The sequence below is a fragment of the Bubalus bubalis genome, chromosome 15, assembly GCF_019923935.1.
Source record: "Bubalus bubalis isolate 160015118507 breed Murrah chromosome 15, NDDB_SH_1, whole genome shotgun sequence".
Classification (NCBI taxonomy): Eukaryota; Metazoa; Chordata; class Mammalia; order Artiodactyla; family Bovidae; genus Bubalus; species Bubalus bubalis.
The window spans coordinates 72,220,086-72,232,729 of NC_059171.1; the positions used below are offsets into that span (position 1 = coordinate 72,220,086).

The 12,644-nt window shown below is 43.6% G+C and overlaps 1 protein-coding gene across 3 annotated transcripts in view; it reads right to left on the reverse strand.

The window, feature by feature from the left end:
• Nucleotides 1-12,644, reverse strand: part of ADCY8 (adenylate cyclase 8) — a 230,417-nt gene that overhangs the window by 151,497 nt on the left and 66,276 nt on the right. For all 3 annotated transcript variants that reach the window (XM_025265512.2, XM_025265515.2, XM_025265513.2), the window contains exon 3: nt 3,337-3,467. In XM_025265512.2, coding sequence (XP_025121297.1) covers nt 3,337-3,467 — 131 coding nt within the window. The remainder of the gene's footprint in view (nt 1-3,336; nt 3,468-12,644) is intronic.

The following is a 12,644-nucleotide window of genomic DNA, read 5'->3' on the forward strand; positions in this document are numbered from 1 at the left end:
CTTGTGCTGATTCCTCTGTCCAGGATTCCTTTCCTTGTTTTTTTTCATTTGGCTGACTCAACTTCAAAGAAGTAAATAAGAATCATCTCATCTAGGAATGTTTCTCTACCCACCTCCATCCCCACTCCAGGCCTTCTTCTTTTTATGGTCTCTTAGCTCTTGCCTGGAAAATCCCACGGATGGAGGAGCCTGGAAGGCTGCAGTCCATGGGGTTGCTGGGAGTCAGACACGACTGAGCGACTTCACTTTCACTTTTCACTTTCATGCATTGGAGAAGGAAATGGCAACCCACTCCAGTGTTCTTGCCTGGAGAATCCCAAGGACGGGGCAGCCTGGTGAGCTGCCGTCTATGGGGTCGCAGAGTCGGACACGACTGGAGCGACTTAGCAGCAGCAGCATCCTTTGCTTATTTTAATAATAGAACCTCATACTGGATTATAGTTATTGGTACTGCCCTGAGCCTGTTCTGCAACTGGTATTGATGGGTTCCCATTGACTGTGGGACCAGTTCCTTGATCTGGATTGTATCTTTTATTAGAGATGCTGTTTAACAAGGGGCTCTTTGCAAACTCAAGCATCTAAACCAGTGTATCTCAATTCTTGGTTGAGAATCTCAATGACCCATATTTAAACACCCTCTAAAGGGTGGTGGTAGAATCAAGCTTTCTGCCAGACTTACTTTCACACAAGCACCCTGGCACAACAGAAAAACACCCCGGGATGCTGGTAAGAAGGAAAAGTTGTTCTTTCGTTCTACCGAGGTTAGGAGAAAAGGAACTAAGAGGGTACACCAGTGATTTTTAGAGCTGGTCAACCTATAGATTTCCCCCAATGCTTGGGAAATTCCCACCCTATGATATTTGCTGGGAGGGAGAAACAATTTTACTGGACAAGCTGAAAAGTTAGATTGTTTGCTTCCTCGTTACTTGTGGGGAATGACTAGGGCTCAGCCAATTGGACACATACGTGTGCCTCAGGCTTGCTTAACTTGAGATGCAAAGAGGCAGGGTCGGGGGGCGGTCAGAGGCAGCCAAATCCAGACTCTGGGGCTGCAGGAGGAATGCTGTGTGCAGGGGTGGAGTCTGGGACAGGGCTGGGAGCACAGGGAATGGATTCTTCAGGAACAGTGGAAGCAGCCAGTGTCCTCACTGGCCCGGTGCCCTGCTGTGATCTTGGCTGTGCTTTCAACTTCACCCTGGCCCATTTCCTGAGCCTGCCTTTCCATCCTTCCGCAGTGACTCTGGGAGCCACCACGTGGCCTTTCGCTACATTTCTTTTACAAACGCCAGGGTTGGATTCTTTATTTTTTTTAAAAAAGCATCAGTTTTCATTTATTTCAATTCAGAGAATAAAAATTGACTTGATTTATCTTTTATTCATTTGCTATTTAAAAATGTATTACTATGACTCGGAAAACCAATTACTAATAAATGTTTAAGAATTTTAAATTGTAAAATATTACTAAGATATTAAATATCCTATACAAAATTTTCATAAATATGTCCATAAGTAAACTTTGTATGAACCAAGGAAAAGAGAAACTATTTTTTGCTTATTTTGAGTTATAAAAAATAAGACCTTAAAATCAACAAATGCTTCTCCACATTTACAGTGATGCTGTTTTACAAATTTTTCAGCTCGTGGACTTTAACAGGGTTGGATTTTTTTTCGCTTGCAACCATGAAAATGTCTGAAACAATCTACAATATGCTTAATGCTCTACGATACGCTCATACCCATCCTTCGCTTTGTATATATCTTCACTGACATAATCTGTATAAACCACTATAAGGTGGCTGTTAAAATGCCCAGTTTACAGAGGAAGATCCTGAGATACAGGTATGTAAATCGCCCACAGTCATACACAAGGAAGAGTGAGAACTGGAATTCTAAACTGGTCTGCCTCATTAAAGGGCTTCCCTGGTGGCTCAGACAGTAAAAAATCCACCTGTGATACAATAGATACTGCTTCCATCTATGGGTTGGGAAGATCCTTGGAGAAGGGAATGGCTACCATTCCTTTGGGAGGGCATTCCAGTATTCTTGCCTGGAGAATTTCATGGACAGAGAAGCCTGGTGGGCTACAGTCCGGGGTTCATGTAGTTCATGGGCTACAGTCCGACTCATGCAAAGAGTCGGACACGACTGAGTTACTAACACTTTCACTTTTTCACTGCCTCATTAAGGAGCCCTCAACCCCGCCCCTCTGATTTTCACTACATACTATATCGTCTAGCACAGAGGAGGCACTGATGGATAGATGGATGGGTAAAGCAATAATAGATGGTTGGGTGGATGGATGGATGAGTGGGTGGCCAAAAATATATTTGCAAAACAAAAATAAGCTGTAATCCTTTTTTGTATTGTTTTAAAGACATTATGGGACTTCCCTGGTGGCATAGATGGTAAAGAATCCACCTGCAATGTGGGAGACCCAAGTTCGATCCCTTGGTGGGGAAGATCCCCTGGAGAAGAGAACGGCTACCCACTCCAGTATTCTTGCCTAGAGAATCCTATGAACAGAGGAGCCTGGTGGGCTACAGTCCATGGGGTTGCAAAGAGTCGGACACAACTTAATGACTAAACAACCAAATCTCTGTAGCTTGCTCAGCAAGAGCTGTGTGCATTAGGGAAGCCCCTTGACCTGATGAAGCCTCAGTGTGCTGATCTGAATGGGGAATCAAAAGACCCATTTTTTGTTGTTATAAAACAGCCTATGGGAACATGCTCAGAGCCTTGCTTGGTGTATGTGAGGTTCTAATACTTTAGTGTATCTCATAAATTCGCCAGAGTTCGAAACAGTGGTGATGAGCATTGATGAGGAGGAACCAGGACTACAGCTCAGCTCAGAAGGGAGCCCTGAATGGGACGTTCACAGCCCCTCATGACTTGACCCTTGTCTGCCAAGGTAAATGGGCTTGTTCCAGACAAGGCAGGGCATAGATAGGAATCTACATGATGGAAGTGACTTAGCATGCATAAGAAATATAAAGAAGGGACATGTGTAATCGCCCCTGAAGCCTCCAGATCATATTCTGGAATCATTTTTTCCCATAAAAGTATAAAAAGCTCTTGTCTTTCCTACTCAAAATGTAAAGTCAGGCAAGCCTGCTGCAGGGGAGCCAGGCAAGAGGTAGATTAGCAAATATAACTGCATTTCTCTGACATTCTTCTGGAGGCTCAATTTGGAAGTGTTAAACTCTCTGATGAATAATCACTAGTTAATGAGTTAATCAATCACATGAAGAAAGGCGCTGACATTTAGGCAGACAGAAATCATGGCGGTGAGGTGAGAGCAGCCAGGGCAGAGACCGAGGTGGGGGTCTTGTTGCTCACCTGACGTTCTCGTAGCGATGGATGTAGATCCGGTGGAACTGATGCTGTAGGTGCTCGTCTTCCACGTTGGTCATGTCATTGATCATCTCCAGGACAACAAAACGAGGAAGCACGGACAGCACAAGTCGCTCCTGGGACAAACCAACACAAGGGTGAGAACTAAAGTATTGCTGCTCTATCAGTAAGCAAAAGACATTAGAGCCATCAAGCCAAGAGATTACAGCTGCCCTGACGGTGAGCCCTGAGGGAACTCAAGATGGAGACACATGTATACCTGTGGCAGATTCATTTTGATATTTGGCAAAAACTAATACAATTATGTAAAGTTTAAAAAAAAAAAGATAGAGACAAAGGAGCCGCCCACTGCCAAGCCCATCTAGCAGTCAAGTGGCTGCAGCAACCCTGGACCACGAACCCTGAGGAAACTCCGATGAGGAAACACATGATACTTGCCCCAGAGAGCAGAGCTCCATATCCAAAGCATGATTTCAATGAGCCCAGATGCTCGTATCTTCCCTTACATAGGAAAGCGCCAAATTCCTTAAGGAGAGATGTTTGATTTTCTTTTGTTAACAGTACTCCTTTGATGTTCCAACTACCTGGTCTCTTGTTGCAAAAACTCATATATCCTGGCTCCCCCCATCCGCCCTTGCCTCTTAGAAAGTTTTCTCAGCATGTCTGAGATGCTGTGTTCCAGGCTTGAAATCCTCAGAAAGTCTGCTGAATAAAACACAACTGTTAGGGGAGTGGGTAAATTTCCTCGGTTCTGTCTCGTCACAACAAAAATTTAAAGCGACGGACGTTAAAGCCCTCGGCACGTCACAGCTCTCGGACAGTGTTACAGCTCCGCGTTATAGCTCAGTTTTATTTAGAAAATAAAAGGAAAATACATCCTCGAGACATGAGTGTATGCTGACCCAAAAGACACAAAGAGAAAACAGAGAGAGAGAAAGAGAGAAAGAGAGACAGAGAGAGTGTGTGTACATGCGCACACTCAGAGAGACCCCGGGCCCTTTGGCTCCTCTTTTTATATGTTTTTTTCCTCCCCCTGGGCCTGCCCTATGTAAATTGGGCTAGCCAGGAGAGCTGTTTGTTCTACCTGAGGTCCTACTCCGGTCTTCGGACCTTCCTTTGTTCTATTTTCTCGGTCTTTTCCCTTCCTTGTCTTTTAGCCACCGCCATTCTGGTGGTGGAAAAAGCCATCCTTTTTCCTATTCTAACTACCTAACAATAACTATCAACTTTTAGGTTGTGCAATTTTTTTCCAGTCAACAAGGGACAGTCTTGTTAAACAGATCACTGGGTCTCAGAAGGGTGGATAGAGCATGTAGAAGTCATGGGGCTCTTGGCTGAACCTCTTGAGGAACTATTGATTTTCTACCATTCTAGGAACATGACAAATGTCTACTGAGTACTTGTTATTTTCTGGGCACCGTGCTGAGTGTTGGTAGATGGTGGTGAACCAAACGGATGAGAGCCCTACTATTGTGAAGCTTACATTCTAAAAGGAGATACAGACATTGAATACAACACACCCAAACATGCCCACACATGTTTATGTGTAACAAATGCCAAGAAGAGCAGGTCATGATCAGAGATTATAATGGTTGACAACATGATCCAAATTGGGGGTCAGGAATGACCTTCCTGAGGAACTGATATGTAAATGACTTTTGGAATGAGCCAGCCTTGTGTAGTGTAAGAAGAGAGCCCCAGGAAGAGGAAACAGTGAGTGCAAATGTCCTGAGGCAAATGGAGAGCAATGGTGTGGCTGGAGGGTGGTAAGAGAGGAGTGTGGTGATATGCAATGAAGTTGGAGGTGTAGACAAATGTGTCAGGCCTGCCTAAGATGTTAGCACTTAATTCCAACTAAAACCGGAAGCCACTGCATGCTACTAAGCAGAGCAATGACATAAGCTGATTGATATTTTAAAAGAACATCCTTGGCTGTGGTTTGGAGAATGAATTGTCAGAAGGGGCCAAGGGTGTGGGCAGGGAGACCAGGTGAGAGGTGATGGGGAGATAAGGTCTATAGGATGGCAACCAGAGGGATGGCAGGAGAGAAAGAGGGTGTAACCCTCTTTCTATAGCTATAACCATGGTGATAGCTAGGTTTTTGAGTTTGGTTAATGGGAAGCATGTGCTACATTCCCTAAAACGGGGAACACGGGAGAGGAATCAGGCTCAGAACACATCAACTCTTCCTCAAGAGGAAAGGAAACCAGACACATATAGCCTGAAAGTAGGAACCCAACACTTGTCAGAAAAATGTTTTACCGTGTGACCAACACGGTAGATAAAAACAAAACAACCCATTGACTAGCAACATGAACTAAATCCTAAAAAGATCTTGTGCTGTGGGAACTAGGCAAGGATCTGCTTCTTTCTTTTTCTATAATTTGCTCTAGTATGGAATGGAGTTTAAGACAGATACATTTTATTATTATTATTAATTTTCAAAATTTAAGTACAGTTGATTGACAATTCTAATTGTGCATTAATTTCTGCTGTACAGCAAAGTGATTCAGTTACACACACACATATATATACATTCTTTTTTAATATTCTTTTCCATTATGGTTTATCATAGGATATTGAATATAGTTCTCTGTCCAAACAGTAGGACCTGGCTGTTTATCCGTTCAACCTATAACAGCTTACATCTGCTGACACCAACCACCCACTCCATGCCTCCCCCAACCCCTCCCCCTAAGACAGGTGCATTTTAATCATCATAGTTTCTCATATCTTCATAGATATTTATGGATCCTAAGCATTTTCACCATTCATTCTTTCATTTGTTCCTCACAAAACCCTGAAAAGAAGCAGGGACAAATACTTAGCCGACAGACTGAATCAAGTCAAATTGCTTGCATGACCTGAACAGTTACCACATGGCAAAGCCAGGACACAATCCTTTGCCACGCTTTTCCTGGATGGGATTCTTGGTGAGATGGGAAAAGCCTCAGGTTCTAAGTCTGACTGGAGTTCAGATCCTGCCTTCATCCCTCAATAATAAGGTAGCACTAGGTGAACTACATCCTCTCTCTGAGACTTAGTTCCCTGATTTGGGAAATAGTGATAATATCACCTACTTCACAAGGCTGCAATGAAAATTCAATGAAATAAAATACGGCAGGTGTTGGAGTTAATTCCCTCCTGCTTCCTCTTTGCTCTATTTAGCCCTCCTCTCATGTGAAGGGCTTTATCAATGAAGTGTCCACAGAGCTTCACATGATGAGGTTTTTCCTCTTGGGAAAGCTGTCCCATTGTGGGGCTGAGAAGCCTGCTTCCTGCAAACGCCCCTGCCTGATGTCCATTTCATGCTTATTATGCTATCTGTCAGTTTCCAGGTACTTGTGATCCAGTTCAGGTAACTGCTGCTGGATGGGAGTCGGTCCTCATCATGGCTTTGAGGGGCACTCAGAGCCTCAAAACTGTAGGTACTAAAGAAATATTTCCTAAACAAATGAGTGAATAGAGAGATGGCAGAGACTGTGTTCAGCTCATGACTGCATCTCTTTCCATGGCCATCACAGTCCCTGGCACGGACTATTTAATTAAAATTAAATCTATTTAACTAATTATTAAATAGATTCTTTAAGTGGCAGTGCACATTCAGTCTTTAAGTATGGCATAGACGCTTTATGGGAGACTTTTATTTTTAGAAAACATTTTAATTTCAGTATGTTCCCAGATGACTAAAAAATTTAAACTTATTACAAATTATCATACAGAAGAGCTTTTTATGACCAAACCATTTCATGTTTTATTTTCTGACTATTAGTTCTGGGACACTGGCGAACAGAACAACAGATATTATTTAGGAGGTAGATGCACCTTGTTTGCAAACAGAAATAGATTTTTTGTTTGTTTCCTTTGTTTTACAATTCCAGAAACACAAGAATTTAACATTAAATACCTTTTAATAATCAACAGGGAATAATCATAATATTGTCCCCATTAATTCTGAAGATATATTTCATAAAATTCAACATCTTTATGGGAGATTTTCAAAATAAAATTTTAATAGCAAAATTCTCCAGCACCCAGGTTTGCCAGCCTCTAGCTAGTCTGGCTGGAGAAGGCAATGGCACCCCACTCCAGTACTCTTGCCTGGGAAATCCCATGGACAGAGGAGCCTGGTGGGCTGCAGTCCATGGGGTCGCTAAGAGTCAGACACGACTGAGCGACTTCACTTTCACTTTTCACTTTCATGCGTTGGAGAAGGAAATGGCAACCCACCCCAGTGTTCTTGCCTGGAGAATCTCAGGAACAGGGGAACCTGGTGGGCTGCCGTCTATGGGGTCGCACAGAGTCGGACACGACTGAAGCGACTTAGCAGCAGCAGCAGCAGCTAGTCTGGCTACTGCCAACTGCCCCAGCTCCCCACCCTGTAAGGCATTTTCTTCCAGACGATGGGAAATTGCCTGGAGTCTGCTTATAAAAGCCCATTTTCAACACTTTTGCTTCCCTCAGATTTGCTAGCTGCTTGAGAAACATCATTCAAATCCCCTGAAAACACAGTCTGAAAGAAAAATGGGAAAGTTTGCCCCTTAATACAATTCCCAAGTCTTACTGAGGCAGAATATCAGATTTTCCGGCTTTTGAGATCACAGATACAAGACTCTCTCCTGTAGCCAGACTGTGGCCCAGGGTGGCCTTTGTACTCACATTCTGCACGTCTATCTCCCCCCGGATTTTTCCCATTTGCATGAAAAGGGGCCCCGGGCCTCAGTGGCTCCTGCCTGGACTTGCCTCTCATCTAACTGGCTCTATTCCAGTCAGCAAAATGGCTTCAGGGGCATCTATTGCTACAATGCACCCTGAGGGAGAAGTCAAGGTGAAAAAAATGAGAGCGTCAGCACCCTCATTTAATGCAAATGCTTGTCCTGGAGGAGAGAAAGAAAGCAGGGCAGTCCTCTAGGCAGGCAGTACTTCCGAGCTTGCTCGCACCTATGCTTCTGAATGGCTTTGGGAAGAACTCCCCATTCAGACCCTCGCAAACCAGAGACCTCCCAATACTCTCTGTACCGTAGGCCAAGCAAGGTCAACTGCTGTATAGGTCCAGACTCTGGCGAGAGGCTTATCCTGGGGTTATAGATAATATCTTTTTAAAAAAATGTGTATTTATTTGGTTGCACTGTGTCTTAGCTGCAGCATGTGGGATCTTTAGTGGCAGCAGGCAAATTCCTAGTCAAGGTGTGTGAACTCCTAGTTGTGGCGTGAGGGATCCAACTTCCTGACTAGGGATTGAACCCAGGGACCCTACATTGGGAGCTTGGAGTCCCAGACACTGGCCCACCAGGGAAGTCCCCCATAACATCTTATTTTAAAGAGATCACTCATTGTGTAGCAAGCCAAGTGCTTTGCATTCAGTATCTAACCAAAACCTCACATTAACCATGCATGCATGCTAAGCCACTTCAGTTGTGTCCAACTCTTTGCGACCCCATGTACCATAGCCCATCAGGCTCCTCTGTCCATGGGATTCTCCAGGCAAGAATGGTGGAGTGGGTTGCCATGCCCTCCTTCAGGGGATTCTTCCTGACCCAGGAATTGAACTCCTGTCTCTTAACATCTCTTGCATTGGCAGGTGGGTCCTTTACCACGAGAGCCACCTGTTAGCCCATAGTCGTGTGAAATGGAGTATTTGCTGCCTTATCAATAAACAAGGATGTGACAGCCATCAGGGATTTCCAGCCTCCAAATGTGAATCTCTGAGCCCAGAGAGCACCCAAAAGGGAAAACAATGCCTGTGATCCGTTTTCTGCGTCATCCCTACAGTGAATGAGGAACTAGGGATGTAAAAAAACAAAGAAGCAGGATGCTGGCCCCAGACAGCTGAGATGCATATGAAAGGAATGATTTCAGTGAGCCCAGACGCTTGCATTTTCCCATACATAAAAGAGCACCAAATTCCTTAATTTGAGATACCTGATTTTCCTTAATTAACAATAACCTTTTGATGTTCAGACTACCTGCCTTTTGCTGCAAACTTCTATCTAACCTGACTCCTCCCCACCCGCCTCCTCGCAACAGTTCTCTTTGGGGTCACTTGAGATGCTGTCTCCTGGGCTTGAAGTCCTGAGAATTCCCACCAAATACAAAATAACTCTCAATTTCCAGGTTGTGACTATTTTTTAATTGACAGTGGGTTACTATCTTCATTGCATTTTATTGATATACATAAGATGTTGAGATTTAAAGAAGTTAAGCCAAATGAAGCAGTTCAGAGTCACACAGTTGGTAAGTGCATAGTGAAGATTCAAGCCCATGTCTTTTTCCTTTGACACTTAGATTATAATTCATCCGTTTATTCACTTGTTTCTCATGTCAAGATGTAGGTGCTATGTGACAGGTGCAGGGCTGGGCTTGGAGACTAGGCAGTAGACAAAACCAGACATGGTACTCACCTTTGCCGAGATAATATTCTAGAGGTAATGCATGGTAAATAAAAATATGGACTAAGAATACAGGGTGCTGTTTATATAAACATGGAATTGAACACTTTGGAAAAACTTGGTAATATTGCGTAGCTAGAACACTGCACCCAAACTAGATGTCAGCAAGCCAGCCATACACATTTGTGGGAAAAAAGAATAAAAATCCAGAAATCACTCTGATAATTCTGAGAGTACTTTTAATATATGTGGCTCCATTTTAAAGAGCTAGAAAATTTGACTGATGCAGTAGTAGCTGTGGTCTCTGTAAGAAAAAACAGACCCCTGCTTGAAAAATACCTTGGCCTTATTTTAAGAGACCAGATAATGAACTTATTCTATGTTTAAATTACAAATACAATATTTAAATTGAATTCTCATAAGCTCCCATTTCAACCTACTTTTTCAATTTACCAAGCAGCCTCCCATCCAGATGACTTCAGCTAAAGGGATTTTACAATTCTTAATTGGGTGTCCGTCATCCTCCCTAAGGGCTCCCTGGGTGCACTAGTGGTAAAGAACCCTCCTGCCAATGCAGGAAATGTAAGAGACGAGGGTTCGATCCCTGGTTCGGGAAGATCCCCTGGAGGAGGACACAGCAACCCACTCCAGTATTCTTGTCTGGAGAATCCCATGGACAGAGGAGCCTGGAAGGCTGCAGTCCATACACAGGTTTGCAAAGAGTTGGACATGACTGAAACGTCTTAGCATAGCACAGCACCCTCCCTAAACTGGGAAGCATTTGGGAGCAAAAAGGATGTTTTTTTCCACCTCCAGAAACCAACACAGGCTTAGTGAGGAAGTGGCTATATTGTCTGATTCCTTTGGTGATAAAGAGACAGATATCCTAGTTGACACAGCTGAAGCAAAATCAGGCTTTATCATAACTATCCTGATATCTTAAGGAATCTAGGGGCAAAACCTGGACTTTGGAAACAAAAAGAGCCAGAGACCCATGACTCTTTCCCTAAAACTTGGGTCTCTTCTTCTCCTGAAGGTCAGCTTCATCCTCCTCTCTGACTTCTCAGCCACTGGGAGCTCTTGGTCCTTATCCTTTGGCCATTTTTGAGAAAATTCTTGCAGAGTTCAAGATGCAAGATGTTTGCTCAGGGGCTCTGCTTGGGTCAAACATCTAGTTCATGCTCATGGTGCAGGATCAGGACAAAGATTATGGCGTTAATGGGGTGATCATTATAACAGGGGATCTTCCTGGTGGGTTCAGTGGTTAGGACTCTGCGCTTTCACTGCTGAGGGCCAAGGTTCAATCCCCGGTCAGGGAACTACGATCCCACAGGCTGTGCAGAGCAACCAAATAAATAAATAAAAGGATTAAGGTTGTTCTGCTTTTTATTATCACCATTCATTGGCAGTTTTAAACAATGTCAGCCATAAAATACCCCTGTTCACTCCCAAGATGATTGCTTAGCAGAGAACTTGGCATATAAGACACCTGTAGATCCGTCCATGATGTGGCAATGCATACCTTTGTCATCCATCTCACCCTGGCTGAGGCTCAGCACATCCGTGGCAACCTTTAGCTGAGGGTCTAGTCTGATGTATCAACCGCTATAACTTGATGAAATAAAAAGGAAGGCACTTTCTTTTGCCCTTTGGGAATGCAATGATAAACCAAAGGCAATATGACACTTGGGGAGATGCTATGTTCTCCTAAAGGCATTTAGTCAAATGTGAGGAATAAAGAACACATTTGTTAGCCCAGAAGACATTAGGTACTAAACCTGCTGCTAAGTAGCCTCTCTTGAAAATCTTTTAAGCACTTCTTAAGGCTTGAGGATTTCAGTCTTTTCAGAGAATCCTAAAAGGCTCTTTCCCACAAAGTTCACTACTTTTCTCAGACGCAGGTAACACGATTCAGTATTGTACTATTTTCAATAAAAAGATGTTGGTATGTAGGTCAGAAATCACAATCAGAAGAACTAAATTTTTTTTGGCATGCGCTCACTAATTTTCTGATCTTGGACAAATTACTTAAATGTCTCTGGATCTGAGTTTTCAGGTATAAAGTGGAAGGAAGTGTTAGTCACTAAGTTACGTCCAACTCTTTGTGATCCTATGGACTGTAGCCCACTAGGCTGCTCTGTCTATGGAAGGCTCCAGGCCAGAATACTGGAGTGGGTTGCCATTCTCTTCTCCAAAGGGTCTTCTTGACTCAGGGGTTGAACCCGGGATTCCTGCATTACAGATCCTTTACCATCTGAGCCATCAGATGGAAGTAAGTACTAAAGCAGGTACAAAAGCAGGTACTAAATCTCATTCTGCCTACTTCACAAAGAAACTTTATTGAGGATGAAACATTCCAGGTGGATATTATAGTGTGTTTAAAAAAAAAAAAAGGAGCTTGCTGGACAGAATCAGAGGAAAACATTCAGGCAATGGGCAAAGATGTGGAGGAGAGATGGAAGATGGCAAGCTTGTGGAAAAGCTCACCAGTGTGCTAGGTTCTTGGTGAAGAGGCACTGGTCAGAACTGAGACTTGAGAATTCCACTGGAAACAGTTTGGGATGGCCCTTAAATGCTAGAACAATTGGGAGAGTAGCAATGACATATATAAGCATCACTGATTCAATGGACATGAATTTTAGCAAAGTCCCAGAGACAGTGGAAGACAGAGGAGAGTCCATGGGGTTGCCAAGGGGCAGATATGACTTAGTGACTGCACAACAACAATGTGTGAAACAGAGAGCTGGTGGAAATCTGCTGTATAATCCAGACACCTCCGCTTGGTGCTCTGTGATGACTTAGAAGGGAAGGATGAGGAGGGTGGGAGAGAGGTTCAAGAGGGAGGGGATATATGCACACATATAGCTGATTCACTTTGCTGTACAGCAGAAAGTAACACAACAT